General features: G+C 41.9%; 1 protein-coding gene across 4 annotated transcripts in view; it reads right to left on the reverse strand.

Moving 5' to 3' along the window:
• Positions 1-212: 212 nt before the first annotated feature.
• Positions 213-22,339, reverse strand: part of USP7 (ubiquitin specific peptidase 7) — a 99,775-nt gene continuing 77,648 nt past the window's right edge. For 3 of the 4 annotated variants that reach the window (XM_084818920.1, XM_084818921.1, XM_084818918.1), the window contains exons 14-32: positions 21,991-22,053; positions 21,357-21,501; positions 18,042-18,172; positions 16,516-16,650; positions 16,278-16,379; positions 14,953-15,058; positions 14,036-14,128; positions 13,246-13,313; positions 11,148-11,248; positions 10,269-10,422; positions 8,260-8,327; positions 6,532-6,640; positions 6,362-6,439; positions 5,416-5,516; positions 4,897-4,996; positions 3,241-3,360; positions 1,817-1,888; positions 911-1,001; positions 213-577 (exon numbers count right to left, since the gene is read on the reverse strand). In XM_084818920.1, the coding sequence (XP_084675046.1) occupies positions 471-577; positions 911-1,001; positions 1,817-1,888; positions 3,241-3,360; positions 4,897-4,996; positions 5,416-5,516; positions 6,362-6,439; positions 6,532-6,640; positions 8,260-8,327; positions 10,269-10,422; positions 11,148-11,248; positions 13,246-13,313; positions 14,036-14,128; positions 14,953-15,058; positions 16,278-16,379; positions 16,516-16,650; positions 18,042-18,172; positions 21,357-21,501; positions 21,991-22,053 (1,944 nt within the window). In that variant the 3' untranslated portion in view covers positions 213-470. The remainder of the gene's footprint in view (positions 578-910; positions 1,002-1,816; positions 1,889-3,240; positions 3,361-4,896; positions 4,997-5,415; positions 5,517-6,361; positions 6,440-6,531; positions 6,641-8,259; positions 8,328-10,268; positions 10,423-11,147; positions 11,249-13,245; positions 13,314-14,035; positions 14,129-14,952; positions 15,059-16,277; positions 16,380-16,515; positions 16,651-18,041; positions 18,173-21,356; positions 21,502-21,990; positions 22,054-22,339) is intronic. The other variant, XM_084818919.1, reaches the window with a different exon arrangement.

A 22,339-nucleotide genomic window follows, 5' to 3' on the forward strand; every position in this document is an offset into this window, starting at 1 on the left:
ATAGTGCCAACTAGCTGCAGTGATGGCAGGTACCACGCGTTTGGGAAGAGGAAGGGGGGGGAGGGGGGAGCAGCCAGCACAGGCCGTCCAATTAAATGTACTACAGACAAATATTTTGCCAATGTCAACTGTTCTACTCAACTCTTCCCTTGTTATGCTGACAATCTTGCCTTGTTTACATTTCCCATAAAAACTCTCATTGGCACCCAAGCTTTTTATAAAACACCTTCATTTTTTGCTCCAAAAAAAACAAACAAACCCAGGGCAGTCAATAATAGATACAGAGAAGCCAAACTGAACAGCCTCAAAATAAAATTAATAAATCCGCAGCAAATCTTCTTGCTGGAGACTTCCGATCGAGTGCACGTGTACCAAAAGTCCTACGGTTGTTAAAAAGGTGCGCACACACACACACACACACACACACTTATTGTTGCCCCTTTTGCCTCGAACAAACTGGAGAGGGTAAGTCAGTTATGGATTTTAATAGCTTTTTCAAGGTATGTGTAGCGACTTCTCTTTGGGGCTTTGTTGAAATGGTCAAGCCCTAGCCATGGTCTTGGATGAGACATGTTGCCTACAGGTAGGGGGGAAAAAGAGAAAAAGAATGAACATGCTTTCAGATTGTATTGTACATAACTTAAGATGTAAGGAACTGCCATACAGCAAGTGAGCACAGCTGTCTATCTAATCCAGGCTTGCACAACTTAGAACCTGCTAGGTTTGTACTGGCAGCCTGCGGGATGTTTGACCCCTCGCTTTCCAGGGTCCCAGAAAGAGGCCTTCCCCTGTCTTCCAGAAAGTTCTAGTGGCTGAACACAAAGCCATGGCCCCTTCCAGACCTAGAAATCAGCCCAAATGATTTTGAAGGAACAAAAAACTCCTAGGATTGAGGTAAATAGATACTCACCGGGTTGGGGCTCAAAATCTTTCAAGTTCACTTCATATTCGTCTTCATTTAGATACTGGTGTCGACCCATCATTACAATAGCAAACTTAAACTTCAGGAAGAACAGGAAAAAATGGTCAGAGCTCAAACATGAATTGATTTGTCAAGAAAATTATTACTGTGCACTTCAAACACTCCAAGTCTTGTTTGCATTTCCATGCCCCTCATCTTTCAACCCACAGCATGGCAACAGACCGTTTAAGGCCTTATCTCATTTCGCTGACCTCTCCTGTTGGGGAGAGGGAAGGCAGAAAGTCTGGGTAAGGGTCAGCTGCCTATTATGCGAAGTATGCCAGGCCCTGCGTGTATGTTGGGCCTTGCAGAAACCAGAGCTTTGGAAAGCCCCACCCCCGAATACACAGACTTCCTGTGTGTGGGGCAGGGGGCTGGGGGGGAGAAGCACCTGTAGGATTATACTGGAGACATACCGACCTGGTTCGCATGGCATGACAGTTCACCTTACCTTAATTTACCCACAGGGGCTGTCACGATGTGCCGGACACAATTTTTGCATGGTGCCTGTGGGCGCTCGGCTTGCTGTGTTGTGTGAACCCAGGCAGCAGGTGTTGTTTGAGGTTAGACAACCTCTGGGTTATTTGAGGGCTATCTAACCCTCAAACAACCCCTGCTGCCTGGGTTCGCATGACACAACAAACCACAGCAAGCCTGTTGCCCACGGGTGCCTGGCAAAATGCGACAGCCCCCGCGGGTAAATTAAGCCATGGTGGGCTGTCATGTCGTGAGCACCAGGTCACTGACCGGCAGTGGTGAACCTAGGGCAAAAGGAATAGGTCACCTCCCCTAGCCATGCCATCCTTGTGCCTACTCTAAAGAACACAACTTAGAAGCGATACTATGCTGAGATACCTTTTCAAATTCCTTTTCCTGGATGTCGAGCACTGTCTGAATCCTCTTCATCACCTCTCGAAAGTGTTCACCCTAGAAAAAACAGCACACGTGCAAACCAGGTTCTGAAACCTACAAAGTTAAAGACGGCCAAACACTTATTCCAACATGCAGCTCAGCCAAACCCCTGCTCCTCCCACACCATTGTCTTCCCCCCTGTTACAAATCTTAGAAACCAATCTCATTCATGTTGCAACTTTTTTTTTTTTTTTTACATAAACACACACAAAAACAGAACACCACACTCCTTATATTATTTAGCTTTGGTGGATATTGATCTATACTGACACTTTTTAATTTATCAATTACACTTTTATCAGCTAAGGGAGGCATACAAATTTTATGCCACTGTATACTCACAACCACTGTACTAGGCTGCAGTGGGGGACCTGAGAGTGGGAAGCAGGGCCATTTCACCTGCACTTCTGAAAGAACTGTTTTCTTCTTCCCTCTCCGTCCCTTATGCCTTGTGTGTCATGTCCTTCTACAATGTAAGGCTTGCTTTACTGAATGTATGTAAGCCACTCTCTGAGACTTTTTGGCTGAGGAGCAGCATAAAAATAGTTTAAATACATAAGGCGCAGCAGTGACTAGCCCAGTCCTACCCAGTGGGTCTCATGGCTGAACAAGGATCTGAACACTGGCCCAAGACCAACGTTCTATGCGCTAGACCACCACTGTCTCACTGGCACACTTAAACCACTGTTCAGTTATAGGTGGTCAGTTTCTGCACTAGACATGATGGCCACAAGAATAGAGACTATGGCCAAAAGAATAAAGGGTGGGGGAGGAAGAATCGGGGAGAGGAAGAGCATCTAACCAGCTAGCTAGCTATTTATTTATTTATTTATTTATTTATTTATTTATTTATTGCATTTATATCCCGCCTTTTTTCCTCTTGCAAGGAACCCAAGGCGGCTTACATGATCCTCCTCCTCTCCCTTTTATCCTCACAACAACAACCCTGTGAGGTGGGTTGGGCTAAGAGTCTGTGACTGGCCCAAAGTCACCCAGTGAGCTTCCATGGCTGAGTGGGGACTAGAACCCAGATCTCTGGGCTCCCAGTCCAACACTCTAGCCACTACGCCACACTGGCTCTTTACATAGATGCACCAATCTAATGAGCCCCTCCCTGACCAAGATACTTTTGCACATGTAGAACTGTACAAATTTAGGAAGAGAGGAGAAAAAAGAAGTGACAACTGAATTTAAGCTGCCCACCTGAACAGCGGGAAGCAGAATAGGGTATTTAAGCAAAAAACAACAAAAGACATCACTACTCCTTCTAGATCATCCACAGTCATAGAATGCAATGCAACCACCTTTCCTTTAAATTAACACATATATAGTGCAACACTGACAGTCTATTTGGCAACAAGACTCACCTGGTGTATCCTTAGCAAGAAAGGAGTGCCAAATGTCCCAAAAACCTCTTTCTGGAAATGAGCCACTGTAATTAGCATCTCGTTCTCCTTATCTAGATCTACCTGATCCAGGGGGATTTCCTGCATTTAAGGACAGTGACACAGGATGGGCATCAGGCAGACAGCACCGGAAGCATTAGCACAGGAAGGATGTGAAAGCATGAGAAATGGAACCTGAGCTTTTGATGCCACACTTATGAACTATGAAAGCAACAGTTGCACAGTAACTTCATTAGAAACCAATGAAAAGGCCACGAAACGAGCAAGCTTTTGAGTTCAATAAAATACCGTCCAAAATGGGGGTTGGGTAAGAGAACATATTTTGCTGAGCATGGAGTATGCGGCTTGTAACAGCTTGAGATGACATGGAGATGGTGCTACGCAGCTTTAATTAGGCTGGGCCATGGATGCTGCAGAAAGATTGCGGGTTGCTAGGATCAGGGCTGATAATGTAAGAGTGAGCAGATGCCTAAACAACTCCTGGCTTGGATATTTTCCAAAGGGGAACCCAGCCATGCTTCTCTGTCTCTGAAGCCTCTATTCATTGTTTTGGGTAGTACGTGTATAGCTTACCTTTCTTCCATCATGGAACTCAAGGCAGTACATGTACAAGGGGGTCTCCCATTCAAACTCTGGCCAGGCCTAGACCTGCTTAGCATCAAAACAGCTGTACTGTGCATCCTCAACTGCACCTTCGGTGCAACCTGTAATATTTTTGCACCAAGCAGGTCCTAACCTAATTAAGTTTGCAGTTCCTTTCTGTCTTAAGACTACTGCAAGCTGTAGACTTGGGCCTTCCATCACGCTCAGCAACATTTTCTCCCAGTGCCCATTTTTTTGTTTTGCTTAATGTCTAGCCTGACAAGTTCTGATGAACTCAAAAAGCTTGCTCCCTACTTTGTGACTTTTTAGCAGCTCCTGAAAAGAGCATTATGGTACCATTGCTTTTGAATTATTTGCATGATGGCTGCCTGCATTTTTCTTTTTTAAAATAGGGAAAGTAGTTTTCTTTTTCAAAAAGGGCATTTGCATTGTGGTGTGCTGGATCTAGTGACATCCAGGCCCAGTTCAAGACATTCCGGTACCTGAGGCTGGAAATCCAAATGGACAACCCACCCCCACCCCCAGAAAACAATAACTAATATGCAGCACAATCTTCCAAAAAGTTATCCTGCAGCAGCCTCAGTATGTAGCTCCTGTTTATTTCAATGGTGCTTGCACCGGAGAACCTTTTTGTGGGTTGCGCCTTGTGGGTTAGGTATGTCTCGTACTATCCCCGCCTCTGGATGAGATGCAACACCTCCCCCACTCCTTGTCTCATAGTGAGCCTGCTCCTGGAGTATTATATTCCCTTTTGCATCCAGGAATAATTTCCTCAGGCCCTAAGTGCCAACAGTGTGACCCGGGCCCTGATAAGGCAATCTGCTGGTTCCTCTCAATTGGGGCAGGAGGAAGCAAGGTCGTCCACCCGCATCCAATCAGATGGACTCAGCAGTAGATGTGCCTGCCCACTGACCAGCTGTTGCTGGCCTAGAATCTCCCCCTAGACACATTAAATCTGCTGCAGCTTAACTCTGACAGTTCAGATACACACGATTTACTTTGTATTACACTGACCTCTATTCGAAACGTCCGACTTGTTGCTGGCGATAAACACTCTAACAATTCATCTTCCTGATGGACACCAATTATTTTGTAACTTACAATTTCTAGCAGCCTTGAAAAGGGAAGAGAAAGAGATGATGTAAAATCACTTTATAAAAACCAGATGGTCCTGTTGAACTGATAACGGCACTCCTGTGTAACGACCTTTTGCTCTGATGGGCTGATGCGGAAGAGGTTCCCAGGAGATTGGGAGAACTTTAGCAAGGTACATGGCAAAATCTGGCTTGACAGACATTCTCAGAATACGGCTTTATTTCCTCCCCTCCCACACACACGCTTTGATATGTGGAACTGTATCACATTAATCATGGAAGAGTTAATGAAGAAAATGAAAAGTTGTAAGTTGGCAAGCAAATCAATAAATTCACATTCAATTTTGTCAGGTTGTTTAAAGTCACACACACACACGCCCCTTTTCTGCAACCTTCAGGAAAAGGTATATGCATTTAAAATAAATAAATAACCACTTGCCTTAATTTCCCTGAACCTCTCTCAGCAAGTTCTACAGCTTTTTTACATTCATCTAATAAGTCCCGTACACATCCATGCTTGTCTGGATATAGTGTTATTTCCTAGACAACATTAAAGAAGAAAACATCAGTCAAGAAATAAATAAAATGCTATGTCAAAAAAAAGAAAAGAAAGGAAGCACAGAACATACAGGTTCTTGTTACACAGAAAGGCTGGAAACACATACACACACACCCTGCCGCCAATACAAGAATCCCCCACATGAGAGAGTGCTGCACGCATGAGTGCAGCTGCTTCCAGCCTTTTGAACAGGGCTCGCATAGGAAAGGTTCCCTATAAAACATATACATATAATGAGCTTATTATGCATCAGTTACACTGGTTATGGCTCTTCTGGTGTTTTAGTTGTTTCATCATGCTTTGGTATTTTAATGGAAATTATCTGCGGCTGTTTTATATTGTCTTGAATAATTTCGTTGTAAGATGCACCTTGGGTCTTTCTTTTAAGAGAAAGCCATCTAATACATGACAACAACAGCTTGTTTATTATAGCTTATTTAAATTAATTATACCCTTACACAAAGAAAAACAGGTTTGCAATACCCGATGGACCAATTAGAACATTACTCTGCAAAACTCAGGTAGAAGAGTTCATACAAGAAACTGAAATTTTGTGGTATTCGGTAATAACACAAAAAGCCATTAATTTACAGAGACAGAAATTCTTACTGGTCCCTGAAACATTTTTCATATTGCGAGAAAGCGGATGTCAGAGAATTTGAATTCTGGAGCTTGCCAATATTTTTAATCTCTGCCTCAACAATCATTTGTGGGACAAATTTTAATATGTGATTAAATTTGAAATAACAAATAGTATAAGGCTTGCAACCCCTACTTCTTTGGACACCGTAACACCACACTATGATCTGAAGGGAACATGACTTACCTCTTCCCTAAATTGGCTGTTTAGCCATATGCACTTAAAACTTCTCCTGTTTTCAAAGTCTGTGATTTTCATTTTAAGCTAGAGGGATGCAGGGAAAAAGAGGTCTATTCAGTCATTCTGCAAATGAACCAAATAATTTCCCTCCCTGTATAAACAAGAAAGTCTCCTACCTGCTGATAATAAAGTTTCTTAGGTTGTCTAGGCTTGAAGAACTGCAGGAGATCTCTTAAAGTTCCATCATAATTATGTCTAAGAGGGTTACCTGGGCCATCTCTATAACTAAACAAGAAAATCAGTAGAGAAATCTCACTCCAAGATCAACTCTGTACAGCCTTCTTTTAAAAATGCAAAATTGGTTCTGTGTGCACAACCTACAAGATTTCATCTGGAGTTTATACTGTACAATATCCACTACAACTTTTTTCCAGTAGCAAGAATAAATCAGTGCTGACACTCCAGTTTTCCACAGTTAATGGTAAGTGTGAAATATTGCAGGGCTAACCATTCTAAGTATAAAAAATAATCCTCGGGACATTACAGTTATACATGCCTATAGTAGGCTGTGTTACCTTTTGCCATCACTGGAGGCCACTGACCACAAGAACAACATCAGTACAAGTCACATTTGCAAAAATGTTATGTTTATCAGATTATTAATAAACAGGGCTGAGTGTTGTGTGTACCCAACACCCTCCAACTCTATTCTCTGACACACTGAGCATCTGTATTTAAACAATTCAAGAGAAACACTCTCTCCTCTGTTTAACAAGGAACTCAGTGAGTCCCAAATAGTGCTGGACACAAAAACTGAAATAATGATGGGCTTTTGTATTTGAATATTTGCTTCTTTGATCTAGTATGTTTTTGTGTAACCTGAGGTCTTTTGCCCTGGGCACAAAATAACCAATTTTTAAATTTAAAACAGTACAATAAAGCACCACATAAAATCAAAAGCAGCAAGTAGCCAGAAAGCAGTACAATTAGTAAATGCATACGGTCCAACGAGCCATAAAAAACCACAACTGACCAGCTATAAAACATGCTGGAATGCTTGGGCAAATAAAAAGACATCAAAGGTATCACCAGGCAAGCTTTGCTTGGGGGGTGCGTTCCATATATCCAGCACCAGAATGGATAAAGCCCTCTCTCCGGTCACTACCCGCCTAACTTCAAATGGCAGGGGGCCTGGAGTTTGCCTTTGATGTTAAACAGAGGGTTTGGATGGGCTCAGATTAGTCTGTCCTGAGCTTCCTCAATCATCATCTTACGACGTTTGCTGTTAATGCTTCTACTACAACTGTTACTATATTTCTAACACTGAGTCTGAGGAAGAGTCCTGTGAAACTCAAAAGCTCGCTCATTGTTTTGAGATTTGATTGTAATAATAAAGATCTCATGACGCTGTTCCTGTTTGGATTCCCACCCTCCAATACTGTTATTTTAGTTCATATACAATATGCTCTCCCTACATGGCAAAATGGGGAGGATTTTTTGGCATAGCACTCAGATACTATAGGGAATGAGGAATAAGAGGTTGCACACACATTACCTTTGCTGGGGCGGGGGGGGGGGATTTATTTTGAGATAGTTGCTGCCTGTTTATTTAGGTTTATTTTTAGCCTGCTTTTCAATCCCACCAGAGTCACTGTTGTGATGCACGCTGGAAGTTAACCCCCAGCACCTCAAGATACCACCCCCCCAACCTTAGGCCCAGCATTGACAGTGTTTACCATCAGGGTTCTCATGAGAATAGTCATAACCAGTAGCACACCTACCACCAGAGTTAGAACTCATATTCAGGGTATGAGCAACCAACCCCCAAGATTACTGTTGTGCTAAAACTGCATTAACTCCACTTTAGAGGTGCGAAAATATGTATTAGGATGAATGCCTCTTACCCTTGGGACTTGAAAAACTGCAGCAACATAGGATCTGTATTAAGCCTTTGGGCGACTGTCTTTGCAACCTAGGACAATAAATGTTAGAAAAAAGATCAGACTGGCTTTTGGCAAACAAGTGGTTCTGATACTGTGGCTCAACATATCGGGAGCAGCCCAGAATGACCGAAGGCTTCCACTTTTTGTCTCGGAAAGGAATTGCTCTTTAAGAACACTGGGATCTTTCAGTACACAGCACCAGGCTCTGGATTATGCCTATTACACTGTTCGAGACATTTCTATTACTTTTAATCAAACGTCAGGCCTCGTTTACACATACAGGAGTTAGTAGAGTGGACTACATCATGTCAGATTGGGACAATTTTGAATGCTCCCCCAGGTTAAAAAAAAAAGAAAACCTCCTTGCAGGTAGAAAACTAGCACAGTAGGAGAGTTTAGCCCAACCAGTTTCCCTGCTGTGGCAGTTTCTTACTTGCAGCAGGTTGTTTATGTTGGGGAATATTAGCATGTGATTGTGCTCCTGCAGACTGAACACAGTCCATTCAACCACCTCAGGATCCTACCATCTCAGGCTGCTGTACGTGTGGACCCCAGCCTCGGTGTAACCTCCTGGAAAGCACATCCCGCTCGCCAGGTGTCAGGCCGAGAGCGGTCCTTCCCACCACCCACTACTTGATCCTATTAGCAGGAGATGCCAGGGACTGAATCTGGGGACCTTCTCCCTGCAAAGCATGTGTACTCCTACGGAGCCAGGGTCCCTCCCATCAGACTGGTACTGGAGAGAACTGGGCTCAAATCTGCGCTCAGCTATCGCCAAGGAAAAACTGTGTTAAAATGTTTAATACACACAAATAGAAATTAAGAGTGGATTTGACGTATGTATACAGCCTGTGCAGGGCTAGTACCTATAAGTGGACACTAGCCCCTAAAAAAATGCTGACATCTAGGAATTTGATAATATTTTGAAGCCTTGAATGAGCATGTACACTAGTCACAATAAGGGCCAAGCAAAATGGGGCAGGAGTGTTGGGAAAAAACAGTTTTGCCCTGAGAAACAGGAGAAGGATAAAAAGCATTTCTCCATTCAGAGGGAGGGTACAAAGCATTACCGTCACTTGTGTGCCTGCATGATGTCAACATGTAACAAAATCTGATCAGATTGTCGGGAGGATTATTCAGAGAGGGCAATACTTCCTGTCCCCATCCAGAATTACATAATGTGATGGCATCATATTGCCTATATTGCCAATTGCTTCAGGAAGAAGCCAGATCAAGGATACTGTGCAAATAGCAAAATAAAAAGGTAAAGGAGGGGATAAACCTCACACCTCACCCTTCTGTCCCAAAATGTTGCATGTGTGAAAGCTTGACTCAGCCCTAAAGATGACCCATATTTTTAAAACATAGTAAAAAAAGGAACAGTACTTTTCCTAGAAAAAAAATGCCCCCCTCCCCAAACTGTATATGGGTTACAGATGTATAAGAGTACCAGTAAACATTTTTTAAGCCAGCACTCTTAGAGCTGAGGTGTTTATTTTATATTAAATCATGGAGGTGCGATTTGATTGGTCTTTCATCTCAGAAATATTTTATGGGACCTATTACAATCTTGAATAAAGGGACATCTTTTAGACAAGAAGGTTAAGGGGAGACATGATAGGGATGTCACACACAAGATGAAGCAGACTGGTTCTCTTAGCTCCAGGGGGCAGGACTAGATCAAAAGTGTACCAACTGCAGGGAAGCATATTTTAGCTAAACATTAGGAGAAACGTCCTAGCAGTATGAGCTGTTTGATTATGGAACTGACTGCCTCAGGAGGTGATTGGGTTCTTCGTTACTGGTGGCTGGATGGTCATCTGTCAGGGAAGCAGTAGTTGGATTAGACATTCTCCAAGCTCCCTTTCAACTCTATGATCCTTTCAAAAGATGTGAGTATCTGCCAAGCCAACTGCTGTGCTGTTTGTGCACCTGACTGCATGGGTGGAAATGAAAGGGGGAGTATATACCTGAAAATAATTCATTCTGTTGGACAACGTGACAACAAAACCTGGATCATTGGGGATTGTTTTGTCACAGAAGATGACATCAACTCGGTGGTACAAGTCCCTAAAGTATTCTTTTGCTGTTGGTAGCTCACTGTTATCGTTCTCAGGGTCATCCCTGTTAACAGAAAAGATCACAGACATTTCATGTAACTGCACAAAGGTTGTTAAAAAACTGAAAAGATATTAAAAAGGTAAAGGTGTCCCCAACCAGTCGTGTCCGACTCTAGGGTGCGGTGCTCATCCCCGTTTCTAAGCCGAAGAGCCAGCGCTGTCCGAAGACGCTTCCGTGGTCATGTGGCCGGCATGACTGAACACCGAGGTGCACGGAACGCTGTTACCTTTCCCGCCGAGGCGGTACCTATTTATCTACTTGCAATTTCTTGCTTTCAAACTGCTAGGTTGGCAGAAGCTGGGACTGAAGACGGGAGCTCACTCTGTCACGTGGCACTCGGGTCTCGAACTGCTGACCTGCCGACCTTCCAGTCTGCAGTTCAGCGTCTTAACCACTAAGCCACCGCGGCCCCTTTGAAAAGATATTAGGAAGTCTTTAAAGACACTTTGTGCAGCCTTTGGAAATAATCCAAGGCAGCTGAATAGACTTGCACTGTATAAAGGAGTTTCTAATAATGTACAGTTTACTACACAAGAATAAGCTCTGTGCGTGCGAGAGAGAGAGAGATGCTCTTAGTTTGTTAGAGCTCTCCAAGTCAACAGTTTATGATGTGACAGATGAATCAACGACAACTTCAAGAGTTTAAGCTATCAAACAGACTAAACTGATTGTAGATTTTTTTTGAAGTTCAAGTACAAAGGTTGTTGTGAGCTTCTATCAATACCTACTTTTGAAACACAATGATGTCGCCATCCATGAGTTCATCAAGAGCTTTGTCGAGGGAAACATCATAGTCTTGAATTCTCTCTGTTAAATTCGGTTTAACTTCCTGAAGCAAAAAGGAAAGGAACAGAGATCGGTAGACACTTACCATTAAACAGGAATAATTTCTTTTCAATCCAAAATATAAACATTTATGCAGTTTCCATTCAGAAACATAGTGTTAATCTGTCACAGCACACATTCCACCAAATAACCCCCAAATGAGAGTGTCCTAGGTCAGTGGTCCCCAATTTTTTTGGCGCCAGGGACCAGTCCAATTTTTCCACGGACCGGGGGGGGGGGGGGGGGGGGTTCCGTTAGCAGACTTGCGGACGCCATTTGTGTCCCTATTCTTTGCAGTAATCGGCTATGTAAAGATTTACGTAGCCTATTACTTGTAGAACACGGACGCAAATGGCGTCCACATAGCGGACGCCATTTGCGTCCCAGCCTCTGGAAGTCCGCTAGCGGCTGGAGCCAGCCGGCAGCTCTGCGGACTCGCCACAGAGTGGAGCCAGCCAGGGCCAGCGAGGATTCGGGGGGGGGGGGGTGTGGATTCCCCCCCCCCCCCACAGACCCAAGGTGAGAGGGTTTTGCACACCCCTGCGGCCCAGTTGCTGACAGGCCATGGACCAGTAGCGGTCCGTGGCCTGGGAGTTGGGGACCCCTATCCTAGGTCATTGTGAAGACTAACACATATATTGTGCCATAAACTGTCATGGGCCAAGACCATTTGCATATAAGCTTATAAATGTATTTAGCAGCCTTTAAGGTGCCACAGGACTCCTTATTTTTGTGACACATGCATTTATTTATTAGTGATACTTCTACTGCTTAATATAATAACATCCGTAAGCAGTTCACATATAAATATTAAAATCACATTTTAAAATACATTACTGAAAACCAATTCCAATTACAGTTAACAGTGCAGAGCAATAAAAACGATATAGATCGCAATGTAGCTGGCCAGATGGGCGGCTAATAAATCTAATTAAAAAAATAATAAATATATGTACGGGTTGCATCTAAATGGGGCTTTTTTACTGCCTTTCCTGACCTGCAGCACACCTCCTCTGTTGAAACACACACACATGCTTGTACTTTGCTGGATGAAAAAGGAAGACTTTTAAGTTTCTCAGAATTATAACGGCCTGTTACAATGTAGGAAGACCGCAGTTCAAAGGCGTGGGGTGGGGGGCAGTGCTGTGGCCTGCATACAATCGTATAATGAGCAACAAGAGCCTCTTCATTGGGGACACTGATTTTGAGCATGATTCAACAAGCAGTAACAATGGGAAACTTCTGCTCATTCCCCACTCAAGCCTCATAAGACATACAGCAGTGGCATAGCAAGAAAGGGTTTTCTCCTGTGTGGCTTCCAAACTCTCGAAAGCACTCTCTCTGCATTCATGAAGGGGATCAAGATGCATCTTTTTAACTTGGCTTTTTAAATCGTTGTGATGGTTTTATGGTTGTTTTTGATGTTTTGTTATGTTTATATTTGTTTATCATTCTTGTTTCTTGAATTGCTGTGAACTCCCTTGGTTGGTTCCAGTAAAGCAATACAGAATCAATCAATCAATCAATCAATAGCAGCATTCAGTGGATTAACTTTCAATGAAATCTAAGTTAACCCTATTTGTTTATTTCTATCATACTACTCTAAATGCACTTTCCCCCAATAGATCTAGGAGTGTCAATAAACCAGTGAAAGTTTGACCAAACTTAAGGACATTTTTTTCCAACTAAACAGGTGTTATGAGATGTGGTTCCATTAATGTTTGTTTTCTTATAAGAAAAACTTCTCTCATTATTGACACTGGAGTACACTTCTGTAAAAGGTATGTTGTGAATGTCATTAGATACAAACATTTTGATTTAAAAGAAATGGAATTAAAGTATCCTTAATTTGGGATGATCGCTTTGTGCAAATCTTGTACTAAAGTCTTTTTGTGGTGGCAATATTTCACACATCACTCAACTATTTTCTTCCAGGAAAAAATTCTAAATGATTCACCACAACATTGAGATCTAGTTTAAGGAATAATAAGTGCTCCAAACCTCATAGAGGATAAGATTGGATTCTTGGGGAAATCCTGCTCTTTCACACATAACTGGCAGCAAGTCACCTTAGGAGAAAGAACAGAAGGATATTAACACTTTTTATCGAAAAGCACCAATTCTAGATTTCTAGCTTTCTAGAAAACTTTTGAAACATTCCTCAAGTTTAGTATAGAAGACAAAATTGAACGATGAAAATATTCAACTACTGGAGTTCAGGGAAGAACACTTGCCTGGTGCAGATGTAAAAATGAAGTAGGATTTGGAATCTGGAACAGAGTGTGATTATGACCGGGTTCACATGGCTTATTTTCCCACCCCATGTGTGATGCCTAATTTTCATAATTACCCTTGCCAGGCATGGGTTGTCATGACATTTGAACACGGCGAGGGTTGGTGGTGGGGGTGGCTTACAAACCACCCTGCAACATGGTGGCTTACAAACCACCCCGCACCTAGAAAGAGTAATTATGGACATTAGGAGGTGCATGACCAGCATGTGTGGAGCAGGAAAATCCACCACAGTGGCTTATTTTCCTTCCCTGATCATGTGAACCTGGCCATTATGTACTGCCCTCTTATTTCTGTGTGCTCACACACAAATCCCCCCACCCCCAATCCAGGTTCAATACTGCTTGCAACCAAAGCTGACCTGTGTTAAAATGAACCTGGGGATGCTACAAAACTCACCCTAAGAACTAAACAATGATCTGCAACTATCAGTATTGTGTATACATGCACATAAAAATTGGTTTAATAGAGTTGCTCATCTACAGCTTTATGGACTTACGTATTTTACAGGAAATAGGTGTGTAGATATGTCCACAATAATTCAAACTCCGTGTCTTTGGATCATACATCTTCAGGAACAGCATTACATCATCTACAAGTTCAGAAACAAAAGGCTTGTAGCAGAAGGAAACCTCCATTTGTACTCAAGTTACTTTTGCAAGGGTTAAAAATTTAGCACTAAAAATGTTGTGATCAGGCTCCTATCCATCTGAAGTAACTACTAATATGCAAGTTTACAGCCAATTTCATGCTGTAATTTCACAGTGACTGTGATTTATTCATTCTTAGAACAAATCAAGCTGCAGCAGGGAGAGATGGGAAGCTGGGCCACGTCATCAGCTCTGCTGAAATACCAGCACCATTCCTCTTCTCCCTGAACTATTTCCAGCTCGTCATTATAAGAACTAATGTTTAACTTGAAGAATTGGTGCCCCGGTTTTCTCTCTTCCCTCCCTATTGCATTTTCCTTTTGTGTCATTTATTTTAGATTGTAAGCCTTATCTTGTTTTTCTTTGTCGTATGTAAGCTGCTTTGGGAGCCTTATCGGCTGAAGAGCAACATAAAAACTTATCAAACCGATTAACATATCTGTCTAATCTGAAAGTCTGCATACTCCTGTTCAGAGCAAAATTAATACAAAAGCTTTCATACCTTTCTGTGGTTGGGATCCACAAGGCTGGTCTGGCTCCGAAGACCTTGGATATACCCAATAAACTGTTTGACGTTCTGCTAAATGGCAGATCCCCATATTATACTGCACTCAGCTTGTAAAATACCCCTCAGTTGAATGTAAGATTGCCACATGTTACTGGGAGCTGCTATTTGAGGGAAAACAAGTCCAAAAAATCCCTTGGATGTAAGGAGCTGGTCACAAGGTTCTTAGGATCCAGGCCAATGTCTTTAGTGTGTACTTACGGTCTTTGTCAAACTTGGGTAACGTTGCTCCTGTAGCAGCCATTTCTGGATCTACCGTTTCCAAGAATATTGTCCATGGATTTTCATTGTCACTGAGCTCAATCATCTGTATAATTAAGGAAGGAGACCATATGTAAAGAGGGAACACTATTCAGATCTGCTTTCAGATAATGCGACATAGTTTGAATATTACACAAGCAGAGTTGCACCTGCTTCATTTGAAGAAAGCAAGAAGAACTTTAAAATATATTTGTTACTTTCTAACATAGCTGAAAGACAATAGTGGTAATGGTGCCGCGTTTCGATGTAAAAAACAGAGGTAAGTACAACAGGATTTCTTTGCAACTTGTAATGGGACGGAAAGACCTTTTTTTGTCCTTTTCCTCTACAAACTGTTGTAATATAGCATCTGTAGACTGAGGGCTGGTTGTCACAGCCTTTTCATCACTTGACAGCTGCAGCATCAAGATGGCAGCTTGCATGTGTGCATGGGTCCATTACAGAAAAACAAAGTGTTTACAATCACCTCTGCCAATGGACTTACTTCACACATTCATCTGTCCTCTATCGAATGTGACCAAGTGTAGAGAAATGAAGGGGTTTCCAAAAGGTGAAAAAATAGGTGAGGCCATGTTTTGTTAAACTAATTTAGGAAAGTAAAGGAGTGTGCAAGTTTTCAAGTATCGCAGACCTGATGGAAAGTTAATTTCTCTACATGTGAAGAATTAAGGCTGGAATACCCTTAAACTCACACTATGTTGTTTCAACAAAAATATTTCATTTTACAAATTGTGCATCTCTTAATATAGTGCCTGCATCCAAGCAGCCCACTACGACATTTAAGGGCTACCTTACTGCACAAGAACCAAAGCCATCGACATTTACTGGTACTGATACAGCAATTCTCAGACCTTTTGTTTAATTTGAAATTATTTTCCTTTTTTTCATCCTCTAAATATCAGACTGCAGTACGTCAAACATTTTCAACAAAGTCCTATGTTTCTGGCAGCAAAGAATTCCTTACACCACACCTCTACTCAAGTCCAAGGAAATCTACCCTCTCTTATCCAGGGGCTACACAGCGATTAATCACTTCGGGGGGATCACGCTAACATTACACTGAAAACCTGTTTAACATTTTATACAGCCAGGACTTCCATTGGAATTTGAAATGAAAAATTGTGCTTAAGCATGCACAAGATGGGGACCCTAATCTGAGGCATTAAAACAGAAAATAGAATCTCGTATTTCACAGGTACATTTTTATTGTTGAATGCACAAGCACTGCATTAAACATTAGAATATTCCCTCAAATGCATACTCACCGTTTTATTGCCATCAGCTTCATTGTCTAACATGGCCGGCCTTTTCGTCCCATTACTTCGGGCTTGCATTGGCCACAACCGAATTTGATCTTGTGGAAAGCCCTACAGAGGGAAAAAACACACATTAAGGAAGAAGTCAGCCATTACAGTGTTATTAAAAGCACCCAGTACTCAGAGAACAAATGATTCCATGCAACGTGTACACAACAGGATGGCCGAGACCTCACAGAAAGCTTACCATTGTCTGAGAAAGGTTTTGAACAAATTCTGCAAGCGTTGAATTTTTCAACACTTTGAACACAGTGTATTTCACTTTTTCTTCATCATACATGTCATTGCCTTGATGGCCACAGAACTGGTCCTCTGTCACTATCTGAAATTACATATGCATTTTGTTAATGGAATCACTAGGTAATTACATTAGTTCACAAATGGAGTTTATCCTATTTTCTTCAAGGTCTTATCTTACAGAATGGTGCCTTGCCACCCAGACGTGTAAGGTACAGCATAAGGATCCTAGCAGTAGTGTACGGGTCCTAGCAGCAGCACAAGAGGAGCGTTTGTTTCTCAGGGCCAATACCAAGACCCAGCTTAGAATCCAGGATCACAACAGTGTTCACGTCTTCTCACTATCTGAATAGCATAGAAGAGCCATGCAAAGTCTGCCATATTACCCTGATATGAGGCTTCGAAAACCTAATGGCGGTGGCATCCTTTGGACCTTTTAGACACCTGAAAATAACAGAGGTCAGCACAAACACATAATGGCCGTATCTTGTAGAAAATGAAAGGGGACAAGCGTTCCCAGGCAAGGCGGTCAGAATGGCAAGCTCTGCTGAAATGTTCAGACATCCCCCGATAGCAGCATAAGCCACTGTACAAATATGTGTAGTGAAAATTGATGTAGCACAGTAAGTGTAGGCTACGACCTGTAAGTTTCCAGCTGACACGTCAGCTCTGCTATAAATTCACTGTCTTAGGCAAGTCAGTCTCTCTGTCTCTCTCTCTGACCACGTATGTAATATAGGGATAATACTACCCTGTATTAACAAAATATCTAGAAGGTCTAGAGCATGCCCAGGCAACCTGGAACTTTTGAGATGTTTTGGACTATAACTCTTATAATTTCTTACCATTTGCCATGCTGGCTCGGGTTGCTGGGAGTTGGAATCCAAAAGACCTGGAGGGCACATGGTTACCTACCTCTGATCTAGACAGATAACCTACGTGAAGTGCTTTGAGAACTTGGGAAAAGACTACCAAGTATGATTAGTTGTGCAATTCTAAAGAAAACACAGGACTTGGGTAATATTAGCCATTGTGAACAGCGAGCCCAAGTGACGGTGGCAGGTGAAGGTCCCAAGGTCCTGCCATAATTTAAATGAGTGAAACTGGTCACTACAGAGCCACAGAGGATAGATATGAACACAAAACGACTTCAAGTCCAGATTCACAGCTTTTACCCGAGTCCTAAATTTCTATAATGAGAAATGGTGTGGTGTGGCAGAGTGCTTGGGAGATTAGAATTCAAATTCCCACTCAGCCAGAAAGCGGACCATGGCCAATCACTCTCTCTCTGCCTAACCAAGCTAACAGATCTACTGTAAGCATGAAGTGGGGCAACCCACATCCATGGACACCACCCATCCTAAGCTTCTTGGAGGAAGGGTGGGGTGCAAATGTGAAGAAGATAGTCAACAAAATATAAGTGAACAGAGATACATTTAAAGCATAAAATCCGGGGGCTGCTCTGTCAACGCTGACCTGCACTTGCATGTAGAGGTGGGCTTCTTGCCTCTCCTTTCTCTTTTGAGCCTCTATTCTTTTTTCTTCTTGCAGCCGTTCCACTAATTGCTGAGGAATATCATGGTCTGTGACTGCCTGCAAAACCTCACCTAGAAGACACAAGCAGTGGCACTTGTGACATTTTTAAAAAAGGTGATGTCTTTAAAAACCTTTTCAAATACCACCACCCATATAAAAGCAGCAAACTATTACTCTAGCAATGAAAACCTGACATTTATGATGTGGTAAATGATCTCAGAATTTTGACAAGTTGATTCATTTTCACATATAGACTGCTCCACTTGTATTAAAGGTGTATGCTGCTGTTTCAAAACATAATAATGTCTAATGCCTCCATGGGGGAAACACAGATTTGTTCAATACATTTTAGTTATGCAAAGACAGATTAGTCCCATCCAAAGCCAATGGGCAATACACAGAATACTCTTGTCAGCTTGGGGCTTGCTAATTTGCTACGATGAAATGTAAGCCAGCCAGAAGATATAAGCCAGGGCTTGTTGCTGCCTCTACCACACTACATCCTGCAGGGCTCCCTCCCCAAAACTTCCCCACTGCTCAAGCATGGTGGGAAGGAGGCAAAGAGGAGGGAATTTTTCACTAGGAAGCCCCTCTGCAAACCTTCTTCCTTGGCCAAAGGCAGGGAGCTATTTGAGGAATGACAGGGTGGCTTCTCCTTGCTAAGTGTGTAGAGAGCCTGCCCTCCTAAGCTTGGAAGAGGCCCCTTTTTTCTTGACCTCTTCTTCCCGCCAATCCAGTCTGTGTACGCCTCTCTATGGACCAAAAATGCGATTGCCATCAATAAAGACAGCTTGTTTTCTGTCAGCCAGCTTGCCATGACCAATATTTCCCTAAGGTTTCACCTTTCCTCATAAGCAAAAAGGGGTCTCTGACTACACTGGGGGATATTTTACAAAAGATAATATTCAGTACAGACCCGGTGTATTCATCCTGTTTCATTCGTATAATTTTGTCTACCTGACTGTTCTTCCTGTTCTCTAGAAATCAGAAGGTAATTTCTAGCTATATTTGTTACTTTACAGAAATACACCCTCAGAACTTTTGTAGAATATTCCCTCGCTTTCAGATCACCCATCACATCAACTGGACACTAAAGACCTTGTGTTTTATTGCAATTTCTGTATAACATATTCAGCTGTCCAGATGGGTTGTTTGTTTTTAGATGAACTGTATGATAGGTATCATACACGAATGAAGAATTCACATGAGTAATTTCTAGAAGACATCTGTAGCCAGCTCGCCCCTCTCAATACATCCAAAAAATAAAGACTACTCTTACGAGAGGCTATTTGGCAACGAGTAGAGTTAAATCATCATCATCACTTAACTCCCTACTCCAGCCTTCCATACCTGGTGCCCTCCAGATGTTTGGACTACAACCCCCAGTATTCATGACCATTTGGCTGGGGCTGATGAGAGTTGAAGTCCAAAAATGTCTGGAGGGCACCAGGTTGGGGAAATTTGCCCTATCCTATCCCCACCTGCAATAGCCCACTCCCACCCAATTTTAATGTTGATTTATATGGTCATGCTCAATCTATTTTTTATAGATGCATCTGGGCAGAAGCGATTGTCAGCAGAGGCTTCCTTCTTTTGGGACTCCTTCAAAGTTATCATTTACAGAGCCATGTAAGTCTATTGCTATAAAAACAACAAAGAGTCTTGTGACACCCTAAAAACTAAACTATTGTGGCATAACATTTTGTAGGTTCATCGCTTCATGTGTGCGATGAAGTGAATTCTAGTCCACAAAAGCTTATGCCACAGTAAAACGTCTTAGCCTTTTAAGGTGCCACAAAATTCTTAGAAATTCTTAGAAAAATTATAAGGGACTATTATGGTAGTTGTAGCTTGTCCCTATTTACTATGGGGATACATGGGGGCTATTGAGTGGCAGAGCATATTGAGTGTCCCAGATTCAATCCCAGTGAGAAGATTTTAATTAGGTGCCAGGACAGATCCCTGTTGAGACCCTGCCAGTCCTGGGGGTGCTAGATAGACCAACAGGTCTGACCGTGAAAGGCAGCTTCATAGGTTTATGGATAAAAGTAGAATTCTGTATTTTTTTACTTTGTTTCAGTTTGAGCACGAAACACACACAGTATCATCACGTCAAGAGCTGTCTGCAGTTGTTCCGTGGGCAATTTGTCCATGAATAATATTGTTTAGTTGCATTTGTGTACTGCTAGATAAGAACCTCAGCATCCAAAATGCCATGCCATGATTTAGCCTTTTTTTTTTTTTTTTTAGTATCACTGATTTTAAAATCTTGCTGATATTATACAATGACCCTTTGTAATGGTATTAATAGTTTCTTCATACCAATAAAGATTAGAGACTCCACTAATAAAGTTCTTGCCAAAACACGGTATTAATTATGGAGTTTGCAGAGCAACTCTGAACTACCTGAACGGCCCCATCACTACTGAAGCAGATGACATTGTCATTTGGATATCCAGGAAATTTGAAACTGTATTTTTATATATACTCCATCCATCCATCCATCCATCCACACACACACGTTTAACACTGATGACCTGCCAGTTGAAATGCGCTTGCTGACCTCTTTGAAGGTTTTTAAGCCTGCATTAAAGACTCTATTATTCCGGCAGGCCTTCCCTTTTTAGAACTCTTGTTCCTTTTGCTGACCTTTGTATACTGTTTTTAAGCTGTGCTTTTTATTGTTGGATTTTTAGAAATTGTTTTTAGTTTAAGGTTGCTTTTAGTTATATGTTGTTTGTATATATTGTTGGTATGCTTTTATGTAAATGGTTTTTAAACTCTGTATATTATATTTTAATGTTTTAACTTTTGTAAACCGCCCAGAGAGCTTCAGCTATGGGACAGTATAGAAATGTAATAAAAAATAATCAATAAAATACTGATAAAATGTTTCAGCATCTGCCTTCCTCCGTAATGCAACTGAGATTTCAGATCAGTGCTGGGAGCCAAGGCAACCGTTTTAAGACTACTTAGGAGAGAAGGGTTCTAAGGAGTGTGGCATATGCAAAAGCTTCTACTTTTAAGAAATTAAGTAATAAAGTAATTGTTCACACTTTTCAGTATTTTATATCACCTCCCCTGCCCCTTTGAACATTATAGCTTTGCATGTACACACTTAATAATGAAATGTGTAAAGCAGCTGTTAAATACAGCTGTGAATGATCATGCCGTTTTTCTTGACTCGGGGAGGCTCGCTGTGAAAAAATGCTTTGCATTTTGAAAGACCAGCTCTAGGACTAAATAAATACGTACTTAATTTTGACTCCCTGATATAAACCAACATATATGCATTAGTACAGTGCCGCACAGATAAGTCATCATCGTGGCCGCCATAGTTATGCTCAATGGCTTCTTCTTTTGTACATCTAGATACAACGTCATCATCAAATTTACACCACTGTGAAGGAAAAAACAAAAACAGAACACTTGATAACAGTTATCATATGCATGACCTAAATTAAAATGTCTTTATAACACTCAGAATGTATATTTCAGAAATACTCCTGAATTGGGATACAATTAGCTCTGTGGTAAAAGTCCTTAAAATCGCTCTTCCATTAAGAATGTTATAGTGCAAAAAAGAAAATTAAACAACTAACTCCCTGAAATGGTCTCATTTTTGACATATTAATCACTATTTCATGATAAACAGAATACAGGTCCTTATTCAAAGTGTATCACTATTTGAATTCTGACATTTGAGACAACGTATTTCAATACTGCTTTGATTCAAAATTCAGAGTCAACTTTAACTAGTGAGAGCCAGTGTGGTGTAGCAGTGAGAGTGTTGGACTGGGAGCTGGGAGATCCAGGTTCTAGTCCCCACTCGGCCATGGAAGCTCCCTGGGTGACTTCGGGCCAGCCACAGACTCTCAGCCCAACCTACCTCACAGGGTTGTTGTTGTGAGGATAAAATGGAGAGGAGGATAATGTGCGCTGCCTTGGGTTCCTTGCAAGAGGAAAAAAGGTGGGATATAAATGCAATAAACAAACAAACAAACAAATAAATAAAGCCTCCCCACCAACTCCATTTCCTTCTAAAACTCAGATTAATTCATCTGAAAAAGAAGAGTCACCATGCCTGTTGTGTACTCAAGATCATTAACACAGTTAATTCACATACCTTTCTCCTCAGACTCGTTTCTAATAAATGAGCCCAGTTACAGTGGGAGAAAATACAGCTCTGAATTTTTCCCTACCACTATCTCTCATAGTGACAGATCTATAAAAACGTG

Source organism: Heloderma suspectum, chromosome 12 (assembly GCF_057233095.1).
Source record: "Heloderma suspectum isolate Gila_16-S chromosome 12, 16-S_ref, whole genome shotgun sequence".
Lineage (NCBI taxonomy): Eukaryota > Metazoa > Chordata > Lepidosauria > Squamata > Helodermatidae > Heloderma > Heloderma suspectum.